This window comes from Atta colombica, unplaced genomic scaffold (assembly GCF_001594045.1).
Source record: "Atta colombica isolate Treedump-2 unplaced genomic scaffold, Acol1.0 scaffold174, whole genome shotgun sequence".
Lineage (NCBI taxonomy): Eukaryota > Metazoa > Arthropoda > Insecta > Hymenoptera > Formicidae > Atta > Atta colombica.
In genome coordinates this window covers 86132-105946 of record NW_017259265.1, presented here as the reverse complement: position 1 = coordinate 105946, position 19815 = coordinate 86132, and the positions used below count along the sequence as shown (strand labels likewise).

General features: G+C 34.5%; 3 protein-coding genes across 3 annotated transcripts in view; 2 read left to right on the top strand and 1 right to left on the bottom strand.

Annotated features, from left to right (window-relative positions):
* The first annotated feature begins 1559 nt into the window (after window positions 1-1559).
* On the top strand, window positions 1560-9464 carry LOC108686319 (DNA ligase 1-like). Its single transcript, XM_018191575.1, has 8 exons — window positions 1560-2181; window positions 4814-5087; window positions 5721-6008; window positions 7044-7366; window positions 7583-7826; window positions 8279-8489; window positions 8581-8875; window positions 8946-9464. Exons 1-8 carry the CDS (start codon window positions 2011-2013, stop codon window positions 9105-9107), a joined length of 1968 nt encoding a protein of 655 aa, XP_018047064.1. The 5' UTR covers window positions 1560-2010; the 3' UTR covers window positions 9108-9464.
* Window positions 9465-11765: 2301 nt separating this feature from the next.
* Window positions 11766-16634, bottom strand: LOC108686307 (jmjC domain-containing histone demethylation protein 1). Its single transcript, XM_018191552.1, has 7 exons — window positions 16379-16634; window positions 15959-16238; window positions 15207-15894; window positions 14795-15119; window positions 14401-14695; window positions 13282-13577; window positions 11766-13009 (listed from the first exon to the last, which is right to left on the bottom strand). Exons 1-7 carry the CDS (start codon window positions 16427-16429, stop codon window positions 12002-12004), a joined length of 2943 nt encoding a protein of 980 aa, XP_018047041.1. The 5' UTR covers window positions 16430-16634; the 3' UTR covers window positions 11766-12001.
* Window positions 16635-18863: 2229 nt separating this feature from the next.
* LOC108686312 (RING-box protein 1A) overlaps window positions 18864-19815 on the top strand; it is a 1438-nt gene continuing 486 nt past the window's right edge. Inside the window, exons 1-4 of the mRNA XM_018191558.1 lie at window positions 18864-18973; window positions 19288-19315; window positions 19409-19530; window positions 19608-19693. Coding sequence (XP_018047047.1) covers window positions 18881-18973; window positions 19288-19315; window positions 19409-19530; window positions 19608-19693 — 329 coding nt within the window. The 5' untranslated portion in view covers window positions 18864-18880. The remainder of the gene's footprint in view (window positions 18974-19287; window positions 19316-19408; window positions 19531-19607; window positions 19694-19815) is intronic.

The window sequence follows — 19815 nt, the reverse complement described above, 5'->3', positions numbered from 1 at the left end:
GCAAAATAAAAAATTTGGAACTTTTATATAAAGTAATCGTTTATAAATAATTTAGATTTATATTTATAGCACAATAATTATAATAACATTTAATTGACCGTGAGTTTGTTATGACCAAATAACTATGTAGATTTAATTTATTATTACTCGGATTTGACTTCTAACACATTTCAGATGAGAAATTCAGAATTAATAACATGAGATCCAAAAGAGAACGCTAAGCTAATGTTAATAATAAATATTCATGAAATATTGATAAAATATTGTTCCTAAAGTTCCAAAGTAACATTCCAGCAATATTTTAGTATATCCTGAAGTATTTTACAGAAAATGTAAAAACGATATTCATGATTGGTAAAATATTCCATTTACATATTGTTCGGAGGATATTCCACATATATTCCGAAAAATTATAATTCTTTCAGAAAAATATCATAGGTCCTGAATTAATTTTTAAATGAAATTAGACTGTCAAGAAACACATTTCATTTACTATATGAAATAGAATAAAAGACGCAGTATTTCGCCCGTGAAGGTGTCTCTAAAAGAGTGAATAATGAATTATTTTCCATTGTATTTTTTGACGTTGCATGTGTAATATTGACTTCTTTTCTTTCTTTTACTTTATTATTTATTATATTTTAATCATGATTGTGCTCTGTTACTTAATCTATTATTTATTTTCAATTTTTGTTGACGATGTATACCTATTATATTATAAAATTACTGCATTTTTGCTGTTAGCCCGAGTTTAAAAGGTACAAAGTCATATTTTCAATCTATATAGCTTTGTAACTGTGTAACAACGATTTCTTAGAATTTATGAAACTTTTTCATTCTTAATCTTCAGCAGAATGCATATAAATGTACGCGGAGTTTGAGTTTTTATTCTAATTTCTATTTGTTGTTATTTGTTGAAGATGACTTAAATTTGAGCCGAAATCCGATCTATTTAATATTGCGCAACTTTGAATTTGTACAGATCATGACTTTATGAATTATGAAAATATTCTTATTATATAATTTTGCGCATTTCTTATTACGTTTCTAACACTCCGTTTTAATTTCAATTCTTATTTGATTTTAGAATTACTGGGTCTTTTACATGGAGTAAATTATTACCTTTCGCAATATCTTCCGCATAAATTGTTCTTTTGGATCCTTTAATTTCTCGTTTTGACAACATTGATTAAAATATAAATCGGAAAATCGTCTTATTAAAATCCGATTCCATTAAAACGAATTTCATTTGTTTAATTGTAAGTTGCTTTCAAGATTAGGAAACCACGACTTGACTGACCCTGAAAATCAATCGACCTTCGTAACTGGTCATGATCGGCGATTGCATAGTAAACAGACGCGGAATGCGTCGCAGGACGTCGACGATGCGGAGAGGAGGCGATGGAGACCTCGACGAGCGTGTCGCCGAAGGCGTCCTAGAGGGAAGAGGATCGTTTTTCTATTTTGGGCTCATGTCTCTCGATGACGTCACACGGACGAAAATATCGTACGGTTAGGGAGGTGCAGTCCGCCTGTTGCGCGTCCAGGTCTCGATCTTTCCCGGACTCGCGCAAAAATTCTCGATCCCGTCACGACCCCGCAGTAATCTTTCTAATTGAACGAGAGAACGAGAGAAAAAAAAACAGAAGAAGAACGCGGCAATCGGTTTGTCGTCGCGATCGCACATCGATGATTGTTCAAGGATCTTTCTCCGAGAAGGTGTAGCCGCGATAGGAAACTGATTCCAAGACTCGCGAGAAGTGATCGCGCCAGAGATCTCACCCACGCGTGATCCCCACCTATCGCAGTCCTATCGGTCCAGGAATCTGTCAGTGGCGCATCGTGTACGTCCTCGGGAGGATCGTTTTTTGGAGAACAGCGTGAACGAGTCGGAACCGCACGAGCGAGCGTGAATCACATCGCCGCCTGTTCAACGAGACGTCTCGCGACAGACGTTAAGGGTAGGAGTAAGATCATCCCCCACTGCAGTGAGAGAGGACGCTCAGCAGGATGCCCGGCGCCGGTGGTCAGCCACCGCAAAGGACCACCTTTCGACCGCCATGGGTTAAGGATGGCCCGAATCCATTGCCCATGCCCACCGCGCCCTGGACCCTTAATTCCCGTAGAGACTCTAAGCCGAAAACTGAGGAAGTTCCGGCCTTCACCCAAGTCACCTTGAAGGTTGGTGAAAAATTTCAAAGGGTTGTGATATCTTTTTTTCCACGATAATTTTCCATGATCGCGAGATGGACTGCTCGTAAAGAAATTTTCGTTTTTTTTTAGAAACTTTTTGGAACAGCTTTGTTGTAAAATGTCGAATCATTCTAATAGCTTTATGAAATATTTTATTATTTTTCGATGGATTTCTGGAGTTAAACTTTTTCGAGTTTTCGTAAAATGATAAAAAAAAGAAAAATGAAAAGATAGAAAGTAAGGAATTGTTCGTAATAATTTTATAATCAAATAATAGTATATTTTAAAATAAATTAAATATTGGCTGATTCATCTCATTTATATATAAATTATGAAATAAAAATTAATTGAAGTTATTCTATCGCATTTGAAGAAAGCAATAGATTTATTCAAACACGAAAATCGCAGCTTCCATTTGCTCTGGAATCAAGTAACTTGTTTTGTTTCTAACAAAGATAGAAGTTGTATATGCAACTTTCGCAGTCTTTTTCCATTCAGGTATTAGGTTTCAAAGTCAGCGGACTTTGCTGTACTGACCATGATATTAATAGCTAGCGTGGGTGTTTTGCAACGAGTAAGCGTGATAAACATTTCGGTGGCACGAAGTTCCACACGATCTGTTGTATGCAAACAGTACACTTTGATAGTCTATCCTAGTCCCGATTTATAAACTCAACAGTACTTTATAAGTTCTTTGTAGAAAAATTTACGATAAACTAAACAAAACATCTTCATCATTACAGGGAAAGTGGTTAAATTCAATATTAATTTCCGAAATGTGATTCTCTATCAAATAATTAAATTGATGTAGATTATAGATCGTGCAAAAACGCGTTTGCAGTCTGCTCTGAAATTATACATATAATCTTTGAAGATATTTTATAAGAATAACTTGATGTAGAAATTAAATTAAAATACGTCTAATTACAGTATTTATTTATTTTCTTCTGCGCATTCATTTAAAAAAATTCTCAGGATTACTTTCAATCTCCTGGCGACAAGCCACGTAAAATCACAAGATTGTTATCCAATATGCAATACGCGCGAAATTATGATTATGTATGAAGATTTTGCGCAGCTTAATATTATGTTACTATATCGTTGACTATTTTGAATACATTTTATATCATGAAAAGAACAGATTAAATTCAGATGGCAGATTCATTATTAGTCGAGATTTGTTTCATTATATTAATTGCATAATTCTTTATTAAATTTTATCATCATGAATAAAGATAAATAAATTATTTACAAGTTTTCAGATTATCTTTTTCAATTCTTGATTTAATAATTTTTTACTTAATTTTATATTGTCTCTCTCTCTATATCGTTGTTTATCATTTATACGTAATTGTTAATATATCGTTTAGAAGTTTAATAATAGTAGTAATTATAAATTTAAGATATGAGTATTTATTAATCGCAATTGATTGGATCATTGTATTTACAATGACAAAATAAAAAACATTATTCGAAAAATTGCGGAACATCGCTAGTTCATGGCCGTTCGTTAAAGTCTTCAGACATGCTGCACGTGTTTGTCAATTGCGATTTCGTTTTTCTCACGCGAAGGAAAGTGAGATTCGTCGTACGCGTGCCCGCATATAAGCCTCTGGGTCACGATTATTTAAAGAACACGCGTTTCTATTTCAAATGGCTTACCAGCTGTGTCTTCCGTCAGTTTCTTAACGCGTTTATACCGCGATTTCACTTGGAACATACTCGAAAATCGCGAATGCAATGTCACAGATATATGTTCAAAACGGATTTCGCGGATGAGTAATGTTTTTGGCTGAACAGTTTTCACGGAAACACAAGAGAAGATAATAGATTCCTAGTCGAGAGTGGCTTAAAAATTTAACGGCGATTTTATGAGAGCTTTATTTTCAAAGATGGAAACTCTGCATCGATGACGATCGAATCATTCGTGACATCTCGAACTTCAATGTGAATTATTTAAAGCCAGTAGAATGAACTCTCTTCGAGACTTGCCAAGAAAGTTCTTTCGATCTCTTTCTCTCTCTTTCTTCCTCTCTGTTTTAAATAATCAAGAGAAGAGGAAATGGAGGGAGGACGAGTCTTTCTTTTTTTATTTTCAATCGCGACTACTTTATGTGAGACGTACGACGATTATTCTTCTCGACGTGACGCGATCAAAAATCCTAGAAAAAAAATGAATGAAAATAAATAGCGAGAGAAATTGATTTGCGTTGCGAGAATGTGACAAAAACATAAATTGTGAAGAGACGTTGGTGCCAGTAACCGTAAAAACGTAAATGATTCATTGAATTGTGGAATTCTTATCGGTGGAGTGAAAATTAAAATTATTTAACATAGTTTTACTAATTTAATAATAGATGTTGAAATAGGATATGAAAAAAAAGAATATAATCAATAAAATATATAATAATTTCGTAAAAAATATATACAATATAAATAAGTATAATTATTATCAAATACAGATTATATGTGCATATAATTAGATATTATCTGCGCATAAATATTTTTAAGATTAATAAATATTTTGGTACTAAATAAATTAAAATAAATATTCCTATTCTATTTGTATTAAGATGCTATACTATAATTAATCAAATGTTCTTCCTTCTCGGTTTAATAGAGTGTACCGAAACCCGCTGAACCGGCAGCACCTTCGTCAGATGGTTTACCACGTAAACAAAGCAAAATTACGATAATACCGAAGCAGCCGAATGAAAAGATCAATGAAAAGATCAATGAAAAAATTCCGAGTGGTCGACCGCTGCCAACGAAGCCGCGCGAGAATGGACGACAGGAGCCAAATTCGAGACCGCAACTCGAACGACAGATCCGAATCGAGAAATCTCGATCACGAGGTGACATTATACCACTCTCAAAGAGTGAGAGTACTACAGGTACGAAAGGCGATTATCGCTGTTCCTTTCCATAGATTCTGTCATTTACAATGTCCGACTCATTTGATCCTTTCAGATTGTCAGTGAACTTTCTTTACGCAGTAGAATAAAATCAGAATGGATTCTGATCGGAATTATTCAATTATTTCTTAAATTTTTATTGTGTTTTCTAGTGAAAACGGAATAATTCTGATCGGATTCCGACTTTGTCCCATAATTGATAAATGCCCAGATAATCGAATATTGTAGAAACGTAGAATTAAGAATAACTTTAGTAAATAAAGCAAAGTAAGACTTATTTAATAATTTTCGTTATGAACAAATGAATCAGAAGATATTGACGTACATGAATAAGAAATAACAATATGTATGTTTATAAAACATCACGAATACTGAAAAAATTAAATCTGACATAAAGTCCCTTTTTTATTTCAATAAAATTTGAGGTATATTTGCGGAATAAATAAAACTAAAGAACACACATCTATCCCTTAATTGTATCTATTATAAAATAATTGTATCTATTATAAAAAATGGAAGATATACTTACACACTCTATTTTATACACAAATTATGACTTTTATGCATTGTGATATCACACTTTTTTAAATAACGAGAACCTTTTATGCCAAGGTGCACCAACTTTATCGAAGAGTTCGTCGCGAGCGAACTTTCCACCACCACCACCCCCGCGGCCGCCACCACCACCACCCAGTCGTACGATTCTCAAGGACCTACCACTTCTCAACGAGGATCAAATGCAGAAGTTGGAGATATTGAAATCCAGGCCGAGGAAACGACCAGATTGGGCTAGCATGATGAAGGAAGTCGAGAGTGGCAAGACGCTCAAACACGTTAAGTGTAACGACCGGAGTGCGCCTTTGATCGAAAGAGTGAACAAAGTCACGGCCGATCCAGCAGGTGATCATCGAATCCTCTTCGATCCTCGTCTGATGCCTACTGGACCGTATCTTCCCCCCTTATAGAAAGTGTCCTCTCCTTAGAAGAAGAGAAATCGTCGTAGAGAGAAAGACTGTATTTTGAGAAGCTTCTCTTCCTCCGTTTTTTTCGTGTGATCGTTTGAAGAAACGTTGGCAACATAATACAATCAATTGAATATACAAACAGAAATGTCGATTAACATAACACATCCTGCCGCGTTTCATTTGTAGCGCAAATAGTCAGCAGTATTGTTCTATTGTTATGTCGTCACCTCCTTTCAATGTTCCCGAACTACCACTACCCGATAGATGAGCCACCGTTTATCCATTGTTAAACTGTTGGACTAATTAAATTGTTAATTGATTATTGTTAAATTAACTGGTGTCTTCATGTTTGTCAATGGGTCTACCAATATTCCGCTTTCCATTTTTTTTCCTGTCGCATAAATGAGCAAAATTTTTCGCTCTCTGAATTAACGTCCTCAACGAGAAATAAGAATGTCAGAGACGGGTGTACTCATCGTACTTATTAAAAATGTATGTTGATGCGTTAAATATCAATCAATAGTTTTCATAAAATTTCATATGACGCGTCTGTCAAGTGTTCTTTAGAATACCTCTTATTTATTATCCTTTCAGTCACAAATAAATTTCAAAAGAAATAAAGTGACAATTATTATCAATATTCAGAATTAAATGTCTAACGATTTCAGATTTTAAGACAAAAAACACAATTTTATTTTACGATTTTAATTTACATATATTTTTAATGCTATCTTTTTTAAAAGTTCTAATATACTGTATATAATGTAAAATAATGTAAAACTATATTTTTATATTATGTTTCGAAAATGTATATTTTTTGTTGCTATACAAAAGATATTGCGATAGTATATTAAATATTTAGTATTATGAAGCATGAAATATTTAGTATTTTGTATTTTTTCTTAAAAGGCAATGGAGAGCCAGGAAAATATATGTGTTTTTATGCTAATCGATTGTCTTTCTCTGTTAGGCAAGGCCCACTTCGTATTCGAATCCGAAAAGTCGAATATGCACAATCAGTTGCTGAAACAGATTCAACAGGGCGTGAAACTCAAGACTGTGAAGACGAATGACCGCTCAAAACCAATACTGGAGGGATTAAGAAAATTCCGACGACAAATGACCATTGAGGAGCAAATTCAAAAGGCTGAGGAAGCGCCCGTAGAAGAAACTATTCAAGATGAAATGGATGATATTGATGCTGTTAGAGATGATTTGCAAAGCACTAAGCAGATGCTCGCGATGGAACTCAGAAACAAAGAAACCTTAGAACGGGACAATAAACGATTGCAGGTAATTGGACTTGATTTTTATTTATAAAACTTGATATTTGGTATTTTAGGAAAATTTCAATAAAATTTATATTTACTTTATCCAATCCTACTTAGGATCTTATTTCATAATCTTACCTAAGTAAAGCAAATTAATATTGACCTGCTCGGAAGGAAGAAATCGAAGGGTTAAAGAAATAGTTAAAGATCATTTTTTATAAAATAATTTCATGTGCAGGCAAGAATTTTGAATCTCGAGGCAGAAGTAGAACGTATCAAGTTACAAAAGAATACCCAAGAAAACAAACAACAGGATGAGAAACTCACGGAATCTTTGAGGCAGGAAGTGCAGCAAGCGAGAAAAGATGCAGAAAAAGCGGAGAAAGAATCAGTCATCGCCGTCGGGGAAAGAGATAAGGCTAGAAACGAATTGGAAGAAATGAGAAGAATGTATGCAGCGTTAGAAAAGCGTATGAAAGCTGGTGCGTGATTAAGAATGTGTCCGCTTTGCTAAAAGCTAGTGATTTATGATTTGCGTACTTATCTGAACTTATCACACTCTCCCTATAATTGCTTTGAATTAATCGCTTTTCAAGCAAAATCTTATTATCAATTCTACGCAAATCATATCTATTCTTATACTTTATATTAATGCTTCTCAAAAAACATCAACTAACAATAACATAATTATTGTTAATTATAATTTCCCATTTAACAGTATAACACATTTCTCGTAATATTTATGTTGAATGGAAAATTGTATTATTAACTAACAGTTATGTTACTGTTAATTGCTAGAGATAAGCTTATATTAATCATATTTCTTTGCTTCGCTTTTCTTTGCTTTGCTTATCAGAAGAAGAGCTTACGCCAATTGAGCCGATAGTGGAGTTAGTAGAGGATTGGGAAGACCTAGGATGGTACGATGTTGCAGGAATGGCATTGGCTGGTTGTCCAAGCGCGAAGGACATAGCCAAGATTGCATCACAAAAGAGTATAGACAAACAGGATGTTCGCAGCGCGAGCGAGGAGGAAGAGGAAAGCACAGAAGAAGAAGAAGAAGAAGACGAGGATCCTAAAGTCGGAGCAGAGAGACGTGCGCAAAGAGAGATCAAGCTTCTCACTTCAAAAATTAAGAATTTTATGTAAGTGTGGCGAAGATCTATACAAATTACAGTAAGTGATCATACATTAAATAATATATAAAATTATATACTAAATTAACTGTATAAATAGAGATAAAGCTGTGAATGCCAGGAAAGAGAGACATGCGCTAAAAGAGCAGATCAAACAGCAGCAGAAATTATTGCTGGAAGAAAAGAAGAAATACAAGCAGCTGCAGAAGCAAGTGGACAAGATGGCGAAACTGATGGGAGATACCGATGACGAAGAGGAAGAAGTAGAAGAAGAGGAGGAAGAAGAGGAAGAGACGGAGTCTGAGGAAGAGTCAGAGTCTGAAGAATCAGAGGAAGACGATTCTGAGTCTGATGACGATCAAGCACCTATTGAGAAGCGCAAAAACAATTTGCAAGTGAGTTGTGGTCGAAAATATCATGATTGAACTTTTGAATTGCATTCCTGAACATCTGTTTCTTTTTTAGAAACGTGTGACGAAACACGAGGGACGACTGGCAGCCTTGAAAAAGGGTAATTATTTGTTGAAAGCGCAGGTAGACAGGATCAAGGACAATTTAATGAAGCAGCGAGAAGACAGTCTCACCCTGCAGGAGGATCTTGATTCTGTCTTAGCCGAACTAGGTTAGACTAAAAAACAGCCTAAGCAAAGAATATTTCCAAAGAATGTATCGTATGCAAATGCACATATTAAAATATAGACAATTGTATGTTACACACATATTTTTAAATAAATTATTATTATTGATCGAACGCGGAAATTCTCGTAACAGCTTACTAAGGAAGCGAATTTCTTCGATGAAATAATAACTCTATGTATGATTCTATTCTAAGTAAGAATTTAAGATGTAAATATTCAAGCCAAGGACTTGAAACATTTCCTGGTGCTTTGAATATTGATTGAACGAATGAGTTTGATTTTTTCAATTGTTAAACATGAATTTGCTGCTAATAAAGTAAAATAAAATATATGTATATCTAACAAATGCACTTTGTTATCGCAATAAAACCATTATTGTTTTATTAGCAGAATAAATGGTGTATTTATAGTGAAATAATTTATTGCTTCGACAAAATATTTAGCAAATAAAAATTTGTGTTTTTAGGAAATATTTCTGTTCACATAACTAACGAAAATATGCAGTACTAGCATATGTTTCTTTCATATAAGCCATCGTAAACTATACAAACTATACGAAGTATTAGAAACATGTTATCTATATGTTACATTTTTATCTTTACGTATTTTAAGAAATGCTTTTTTTATTTCAGAGAAAATTTTATCCATGTTGGATGACTCTGAGTAGGTCTTTAAATACACAATCACAAATAATCGACCTTAATAGATTTTTGCGTTACATTTTGTTTTTCTCCCTTCATTTTTTTCTCTTCCTTTTTATCTTTTATTATACGTTATTTTTCTTTTGAAATGGAATATAATGTAAGTATTACGAAAATATAACTGCTATATAAACCAAGTATTGACTATTAATTTAATTTTAAATAAGCTAAATGTAGATAATATTTATGAATTTTCAAATAAAAAATTATCTAACATATATCATAAATTCGATAGTTTTAGAGAAGACGTGTATTTATATTATAAGAGAGACATATATTTATACTTTTTTGTTTAGAAAATTCTTTTGTGAAAAACTAATCGGACAAGTTATTCTGGTTTCTGGCAATATAAATTCTTTTTTGAAATTCTTTCGAGCGAAAAGTTCTATTCTATTTTAAACTATAAAATTTAAATTGAAATTGAACGAGAGAGAGAAAAAAATTGATCACCTTTTACAAATCAAAATTATATTTGGGAATCAGAGATCGCTATGGTTGTTTATGAATTACATGTATTATACAATGTTTTACATCGTGGCGATTTCGTTCTTATTTTAAATTGCTGCAAAAAAATTTAATTATATAAAGAAAAAAATACTTTTTCTTTATACAAGAACGACTTTCGCTCGCGACAATGTCTTCAACGCAAAGATAGCGACACGCAAAACTTGTGAGAACGGTGTTTGCTATCTTCTTTAAAATATTGTGATACAAATGATATGATCACAACGAATTCCGTTGAACGCACTGGAAAACAATAAAGAAAATAGACAATTTCATGAAATGCACGATGGCACTTGAGTCAATATCTAATTCATCATTTTTGTTTACATAAGATCTTATATAGAACACTTAAAAAAGGGATGGAAAGGAAAAAGAAGTATAACTGAAATGTGCATATATATAAAAAGCAAATATATATACATTGGCTTGCACAGAACATCACGAGATGAATTCAGGTCGAAAATACAAATTCAAAGCATGTACATGCTATCTTCGATTATCACGTAAAATCACCGAACTAGTGTTACAGTAGTTTTCGATACACATGTTTTGACGCATGCTGCGAATAAATGTAAATATACGTGTATGTGTAATTATTGACGTCATTTTTTGCCATGAATTCTCGGGCGAGGTTTGTTCAAACACTCGTGCAAAGAAAATACTTATTTCCAAGTATTTTCTACCTTCACAACTTATGTGAACAATACTGTTTCTGATGTGAACAATGATTCGACAGAATTCTTACATTCATTTTCGTACATTTTTTTCTTTAGTATATGATGTACCTTTGCAATCTGATGCTATATAACGTTGAATAAAGAAAAAAAAGAAATATTAATAAATTATTAATATCTTTATGAAATATTTAAACTACAAAAAAGAAAGAGAAAAAGATAACAATCCAAGAAATTTTATTATTATTTCGTACTATTTATTTGCAAAATTTTGAGATGTAATTAAGCAGAATGAATTTAATTCAAAATAAATTCAAATGTATTTATATATACATATCTGTAGTTTATGTAGCTGTATATGTGGACACGAGAGATATTCCAAATTAATGAATGTTCTTTTGATGACAAGTTGGAAGTTAATTTTCTGAAATAAACTTAAGATGCTAGATAAAGCATAGAAATAATGAACTGTTCTTCATTTTAATAGAGTTCAATAAAATTTGAATTTAAGCTTTACTTACAAAGAGATATAAAAAAATTACAAAATTGCAATAAATACTATTACTTCCTCCGATATTGTTGTAAAGGAAAAATGTGAATAAATCAAAGTATTTATTTCGAAATGATATTCAACAGTTTTGGAAAATATATAAACATGGTATATTTATGTAAATCACACGATCAAATAGGTAAATATTTACAATAAGAAAAAAGAAAATAATATAAGAAATCCAAGTTGTGAAGAAATCATTATTGTTAAAATTGTGTTTGGTCTTCATATTAATAAAAATAAATGTTATCCGAATAGATTATCATGTCCTTTCTGTTATATTATAAGGTTCGTATTGTAACATTGCTTAGAGAGTCTCTCGTGTAAAATAAATAATCGCTGATCGTAGCATGGTGTATTGTATTATGGCTTTAATTCTTTGCAAACGATGATTCTTACGCGATGATAACCGGATTGCACTGAACATTAGTTCGTGTGTAAGCGCCATGCTTTTTCACGTGTCCATAAAATCGGTTTTAACCTTCTTCTTCTCTTCCACCAACTTAACGTCCGTTACATGCAAATTATGTTCGCTTTTAGCAGCAAACTTGATGACAGCTTGTGTTGATACTTGGGTTGTGTGTCGCAGATCCAGCCGTTTTAATGCCTTACATTTCGCTAGATGATCGAGAGTCGTTTCAGTGAGCAACTTGCAATTTGCTAGATTCAGCGACGCCAGATTTGATAGCGACGTCAAATGCGCTACTCCGGAATCGGTGAGCCTGCCAATCGAGGAAAGGTCTAAAGTTTCAAGATCCGATAATTGCTGGACTATATATCTCACTCCTCGATCCGTGAGATCGCATCCGGCTAAAGATAAATTCTTGAGATGTTTCAATCGTGATGTTTTATCGATAATGCCAGGTCTTGAATCTGTTGGTGAATCCAGGATTTCTTGCAAAACAGTATCATTCAAAGAGGTAACATAACTCAGATTCAGCTTTTCTAGAGGCGGACAGCTGCATCTTTTCAGGGCACGAACACCGGCCCAAGTACAGCCCTGAAGAGACAATGTTCGTAACTGCGGTAATCTTTCCAACAGCCAAGCTAATTGCATCTTATTGATGTTGGTCCAGTCCAGCAAAAGACACTCGGGTTGTCGGCGGACAATAACCGTCAAGTGTACGGAACGAAGGCTGTAGTGCGACATGTCGAGTTTCTTCCAAAGACTGAAATCTGTACTGTATCTCGCCCAGGTACGGCAAACCAAGGCACAATTAAGCAGATCCTTTATACTGAGGAATCTGAATATCGCAAGCACTGCTGTCTTGTTGTATACCAAATTCTGTTCGTTTTCGCCATCCGTTTCTTGAATAGGTGGTGGCGGTGCTGGCCTAACCACTACATGCGGCCTTACTAAAGATCTGCTGCTCGAGGCAATCAACTGCATAGCTAACTGGGTACGTTGCTGAGTCATTCTCTGTTCACCTTCGGCTGGCTCCCCGGGCGAATCGTTCCACGCCTGAGGAAAATAAAGCACGCGGAATGTATACAGCAACGCTCTATACAACGCGGCTTATGCTTATCTGGAGATTCAATTGTGAAAATATGTAAAAATTATTCTAATGCAGACATAAAGAGTGTTTTTCATTTAGTGACACAAATCCACACAAACCGAGTGTCTTTGTTATTCTCTGAACGTCAAGAAAGATAGAATGTTTGTGACGACATGTGTCACTAAATGGAAAACATCCAAGATCATTTTATAATTTCTATATAAAAGAATTTACATACGTCGTTAGGATCAAGCCTCGATTGTTTACTCGGTGTCATAGCTCGTTCAGAATCTGTCGTCGGCGCTGAAGAAGCCGCACTGGATATTGATAGTTTTCGCGTACGACCCCTTGCGTGACGCGGCCGACAATCCAAGTTCCGACCTCGCTCAAAACACTCTGGACACTCCCAACTATTCGGTAAATCATCATTGACAGTTATCTCCTTGGAGTTCAAGCCTATACACTCTGGATGTACAATGTCGAAGCAGATTGAACATTCCATTAAAGTAGATGGTGTTGTGGGGAAAGATTTACCTGCAATTATTTAAACATTCGATTTATAGGAAAAAAAGGGGGACAATGAAACAATAAAATTTCGAAACTGATTTTTTTTTGACAACACTCTCTCACAGTAAATTGTTACTTTCTATCATTGAAGCCCCCCTCTATACTATTAAAAATTTCATGAAATACTTTTAGACAACTCAAGTGCCTCTGTGTATTGTTTTATCCTTGTTGTTCGCCCAATGTTAAATAAGAATAAGGTGATACAACAGGGGCACCCAGGTGATGTTTCCGTAGCCTTAATATACTTTTAAGTTACATAATTTGAATTTAATTTCATTACATTAAATTTAATGTATTTATAACTGAAAAGTATATTTGTGTAGGTATACATGAAATTTTATGTATTTTTCATAAAATTTTATGAAATTTAACATACATGTACATATTCATTACATTGAAGTAACTACTGTAATTTAATTTTCAATTAAATCATTCATATTTTTAATTTCGTTCATAATCATGAATTTTATTTGCATGTAAAAAAAACATCAAAAACAGTTATATCTACATGCCAAGGCTAAACATTATCAATTGTTTCAGTCATTGTAAATTGGTTCATATAAAGGCGTGTTACAGGAAAAATGAAACATGCACATACACACAATTTACATATATAATGTAAATCATATGAAGATTTAGAATATAAAAATTGTTTAATTTACTAATATAAAATTATACTGTGTAATAATAATTTTTATAATATAGTAAAGAAAATATTTTTATAGTAAATAAAAAATTCTATATGATTTAGAAACTAAAAAAAAAAAAATTTATTGCAAATTATACATACCCGTTAATGGTGCAGGTGGTTGTTTCCAGCCATCTAAACGACAGACTTTACAGGATGATGTGACGGGAAGCATAGGTCTAAGACATTGGCGCATGAGACATGTTTGTTTAGCGCGACCGCTGCCTCCGAATTTGACCATGTCTTGACAAAATACGCACTCCCGACAGTCCTGTCTAGTGCAAGCTTCACATTTCTTACATCTAGTACGTCTCCTACGTGGAAATGCTCTTTCGGACTTGTCCGAGTGATGTCTTTGCGATTTTACAAAACCTTTTCGCACTACTCTCAAGCGTTCCTGAAAAAAAAGTAAGACAAAGTAAATTAGATAAGAAGTATTACTTATTTCAATTAAGTTTCGATTAAATTTCGATTTAATATAGTGAAAGATAGATACCCTGTCAACAATAGTCAAGGGTGGTGGTGGAGGTAACACAGGATTGCCTGTCACTGCCGCTTCTGGATTATCGTGTCTATGCTGCTCTACCAAACATCGAACATCATGAATAAGAGCGACTGGATCACGCATTAGTTCCGGAACGTTCTTCTTGGTTGATGGCAATGAATGCAGATACATTACTATAGATTTCAAGCCATGCAATTCGAAATCCGTTACATGTACATGCTGATGATGTTGCGGGACTAAGTGTTGTCGCTGTGATTCAGATATATCCAAATGACTTCTACCCAACAGCACATGCACATATCTTTCGAGAACATACCTGTGAAAATACATAGAGCTTTACAATACACAAGACAACATATATATCATACTTAATAATAACACAAAATGCATTATTCATTCTTACCACAACATTTCTGTGAAGAATGGATATCGAAATTTCTGTGGTACTTTTGTATGTTCTTCTACTTGTGCCACTTTCAATTGCATTTCTATACCGAAACTATGAAGGAAATTTCCACCAAAGACTAAAGAATCCTGAGGAGTATATACCGCATGTATCCAACCAGTTGGTATAAATAGGGTCATACCAGCCGTTAGACTTATCCTGCCACATTTATCTACCATATCACCAAAGAATACATCTGACTGTTTGCCACTCAGTACCCACTCTTGATAGAGAGTCAAGTTTTTCTCAGTGGGTGGAATTAGCCAAAAGATTTTTCCACCATGCAGAATATGATACCACACGCTCGTACCACCAAAATCGACATGAAAATCAGTATAACAACCTTTTACTGACATTAAGCAGTACTTCTGTACTTTTGGATACATCATATCTTCTAAAAGGTTCGTAGATTCCACTTGAGATTCCTTCAGATGCCTTGGCCATACTACATCTACCCAATCTACTTGTCGTACTAGTGCAGGCGATTGTACATAATTCTCTAACTTGGTATGACTAAATTCTAATGAGATCACATTCAACAAGCGTTCCTTGTTGGGATCTTCGTAATACTTTTGCCATTCTTTCATAGTCATATCTTCATTCTTCTGAGTATTAACGTCCATAACATCCAGTACTCTCTTAGAACCTATTGTATAAATATTATTAACATTTATCGAACACTGTCTTTTTCACTCATATTTGAGACTTACCAACGCAAGTTCTGACATCGTTAACAGAGAAGTTGGAGCTGGGTACTCGCAAGCCCAGCCCGGACTTATCCCTAAACAGCAGTGGTATCTGCAGACCATGTTTCTGCAGGTACGTTAGATTCAGCTCCGGCCCGGTCATCTCACGAAAGAGGCCACTGAAGTTGCTCAGGTCATACCTCTTGGCCTCAATCTTCTCATCAAGTTGAAAGGTCCTGCGACCCTCAATTTCTTCATCACCTATGGTCCAGTCGTCCGTATACAACTTCCTGGTTCGCTCGCGCTGTAAGATGACACACGTGTAATGAGATAACACGTGGACCGTACCGCTCGAGGATTACTCGACGCGGCATCAACGTCGGCGTCGACGTTGTCGTCGGCAACGATAACGTCCAGCCGAATTCGCGCGTGCTCTTTGTTTACCAATTGGCGCCTCTTTGGCAGCGGTGCGGAGTCGTCGGCCATTGCGGACATGCAATCAGAAACGTATCACCGGAATCTCATCGGGTACACGAGTGTCACTATGACGAAGGCAAGAGGGACTCACGACTTACGTTAGTATAATTATATACGATGCGATTTGTTATGTATTATTTACATGTTAATCGCAACGCGTCGGTGACGCCGCACGAAGCATGTTCCTCACCCGTGTATACTTTCATTGAGCGACACTACGCCATTTTCTTGCCGGCCAGTGCTGCCAACTTCTCCGCCCTTCCCCTCCTACTTCCCGCAGTGACAGTCTACATTTCCGAAAGCGCGCATGCGCACTGTGTGTCGTGAAGCTCTGGAAAAGTCGAAAGGCGTCTGAAAGCCGGGGAGAGGCGAGGTCGACAAAAAACCAGAAAGAAATATCACTGCGCAAAATATCGGTTTATGATTGACGATTTTGCGTTGTGTCGAATAAGTCGTAAGTATATACGTATCTTTGATTGCTATCATCGCTGACTTGTAACGATGCCATATCCCATATTTGAAAGCATCCTGAAAAAAATTTCATTTTAGGAGTTATATGAATCTTAGGGCTGTGCAAGACTGTGTTTCAAAATTCACTGCGAGCGCTGAAAATCTATAGTTTATGTTACGTATACGTATATATTTTCAGCACTCAATTTGAAACACAGTCCTACAATACACAATAGAACACAATGAGAGTCATAATTATAATGATATTATGACGTCATCATAATATCATTATATCATTGTGATATATTTGATATTTGAACTTACTTCATAAATAAAATCACGATAATGCCCTTTGATATTATTACGATTTTTATCTTCTATTTGAGAATTTTATCTTTTTCTTCCCTTATATAGAAAATTTTTACAAGGATAGTACTAGTATTATAATTGCGGCCAATTAATTATTTATTTTGAGTTATTAAAAGTTTATTAACAGTATTTTTAAATAAATAATTAATTGGCTGCAATTATAATATTAATACTAGCCTTATAAAAATTTACTATATAAGGGAAGAAAAAGATAAAATATTACTATTAAATTTTTATAAGGGTTACTGTTTTCTAATTTCTTTGCTTGTTTTTTATATACAGGAAGATACATCGCTATGAGAAGGTGTCTGATAACGTGACAATGCGGCGTTTGATGCAACATCGAAAAGGGCGGGAAAACATTGAGCGGCATTTCGCGCCGATAGATTTGCGCCTGCGCAGGCCGCTATATAGTTCGCGTCGCGTCGCGTCGCGTCGTATTCGATTCCTATCGAAATGTGTAGCGATTCCACAATTTTCGTGCGATTTTTTTCATCAAGAGCAAGCGTCAGATACTGCGTATAAATTTGTATCGGGAATATCGAATGAGATATCAGACGATCTTTATATCATGTAATTATTATCATCGTGTGTTGAGCACAACAAGCCTTTCGTAACGAGCAACCGGCTGGCGCTAAGAATTTTTCGGAAGGTGAGTGAATTTGCTTATTGCTACGAATCAATGTTTGTTGTGGATGAGTATTTTGTGAATATCTATGGCAATGATTATTGGCCTTGCTCGTATTTTATCTGACCGATATCAATCATGAAACTTTATCTTTAAGATGCAAAATAAAAAGTGAAAATTTTAACCATTGAAGTTAATGGAGAAATTTTTCATCCTAGGAAAAGTTTCATTATTGATACTCTGCTAATAAAATATAAAATATTTGTATACATGTATACATGAACATGTATGAGCGTGCATATTCGTATACAATTTTCTGAAGTCAAGTCGATTGCATTATATTTTGAAAATTACAAAAGTGAACAAATTTACTATTTATAATATCATTAATATCAACACCTACCTTATATAATTGCTTGTTAGAAGATTAGGTGTACACTCATCAATTAAAAGGATACAATAGATTTGTTTCTATGATTTTTGGAATGCAGTTGAGTAGCTAGTTAAAACGTTAAAAGTTAAAAGAAAGTTAAAAAGTTAATAACTTTTAACTTAACTTAGTTAATTTTAAATTTTAACTTAACTAAATTATTTTTTAAACGTTAACTTTTTAATTTTTTTTTAAATTAAAAAATTTTTTTATCTTTTTTAAATATCTTAGAAAAATACAACTAAACCCTCTGATTAGTTTATGCGCTTATGCCTTATGCCATAAGCATTAGTCCGGATTTACAAAAAGTGTTTTAAGCCTTAAGAAATTGACCACACTGATTGAGACCAGCTCCTGTTAGAAAGAAAAAGAAGAAAGATGATCTAGTGCAAAAGTTCAGCCAAAAAAGAACAGGCCTAAAAAACAGCATAAAAAAATATTTAAATATTTTGCCGAGACGCGCCAATGCGCGGATAAGTCCCTTGGAACGAATTAACCTTCGGAAGATCCGTTCTTGCTGTTCGGCCGGTAAATACTGCGCGACTGGCAGCGCCACTTATTTCGGTGCTTCTAAATTCAAGGCATTCAAGAAATGGCGACAACCATGGAGATAGACGATGACGAGTGTGATCTACCGACCTCCAGCAGCGGAAAAGGCGAAAAGAAGCGTTTTGAAGTGAAAAAGGTAAATGTCGACATGTGTATATAGAGCATGTATAATCGATTTCACTTGCAATCGCCGCGTGGCGTGAAACATAATTTCTAACCTCATTTGCGCAGTACGCTTTGTCACTCTGTGATTCGTCTTTATGGCACAATCCTGTTGTCTTTGCATTGTTTACTAAGGTCCGACTGCACCAACATTATTTTAACTTTAAGCGAGGCTCTCCCTCTGTTTTTCTGTCGACTTCAAGAAGAAAATAGAGAGAATTTAAATTCTCGCTTAAAATTGAAGTAATGTGTAATTAGGCCTCCTAAATCTAATTATGTTTGTTTCAGTGGAACGCAGTGGCATTATGGGCCTGGGGTAAGAACTATCGAGCATTATTACTGTACAGCATTCAAAATATATCATAATAATAAGCACAGACTTTCTAATGTAATTTCTTATATCTTTTAGATATTGTTGTGGATAATTGCGCTATTTGTCGTAATCACATTATGGACCTATGTATCGAATGTCAAGCAAACCAAGCCTCTGCGACTAGCGAGGAGTGCACGGTAGCCTGGGGTGTATGTAATGTAGGTTTACAATATTTTGAGATTAGGATCGTCAAATTTTTACTTGAATCTTATTGTAATTGTATCTTTGTTCTTAGCACGCCTTTCATTTTCATTGTATTTCACGTTGGCTAAAAACACGACAGGTCTGTCCGCTTGATAATCGCGAATGGGAGTTTCAGAAGTGAGTAGAGCCTTGTTTAATATGTATAAATTTTGTTACATGTATATATTATTTTTGCCAAATTTTTTTATATAAAGTTAAAAATATTGATATATTAAATTTAAATATGAGTAGATATCTTC

Excerpts from the sequence above, each read along its gene's own strand:
- LOC108686319 (XM_018191575.1), top strand. The coding sequence starts at position 2,011 with ATGCCCGGCGCCGGTGGTCAGCCACCGCAAAGGACCACCTTTCGACCG. Across the intron at positions 5,088-5,720 it reads AAAGAGTGAGAGTACTACAG|GTGCACCAACTTTATCGAAG; the intron begins GTACGAAAGGCG and ends TTTTATGCCAAG. Across the intron at positions 8,876-8,945 it reads AGCGCAAAAACAATTTGCAA|AAACGTGTGACGAAACACGA; the intron begins GTGAGTTGTGGT and ends TTTCTTTTTTAG.
- LOC108686307 (XM_018191552.1), bottom strand. The coding sequence starts at position 16,429 with ATGTCCGCAATGGCCGACGACTCCGCACCGCTGCCAAAGAGGCGCCAA. Across the intron at positions 15,895-15,958 it reads CGATGTCAGAACTTGCGTTG|GTTCTAAGAGAGTACTGGAT; the intron begins GTAAGTCTCAAA and ends TTTATACAATAG. Across the intron at positions 13,010-13,281 it reads CGAGGCTTGATCCTAACGAC|GCGTGGAACGATTCGCCCGG; the intron begins GTATGTAAATTC and ends TATTTTCCTCAG.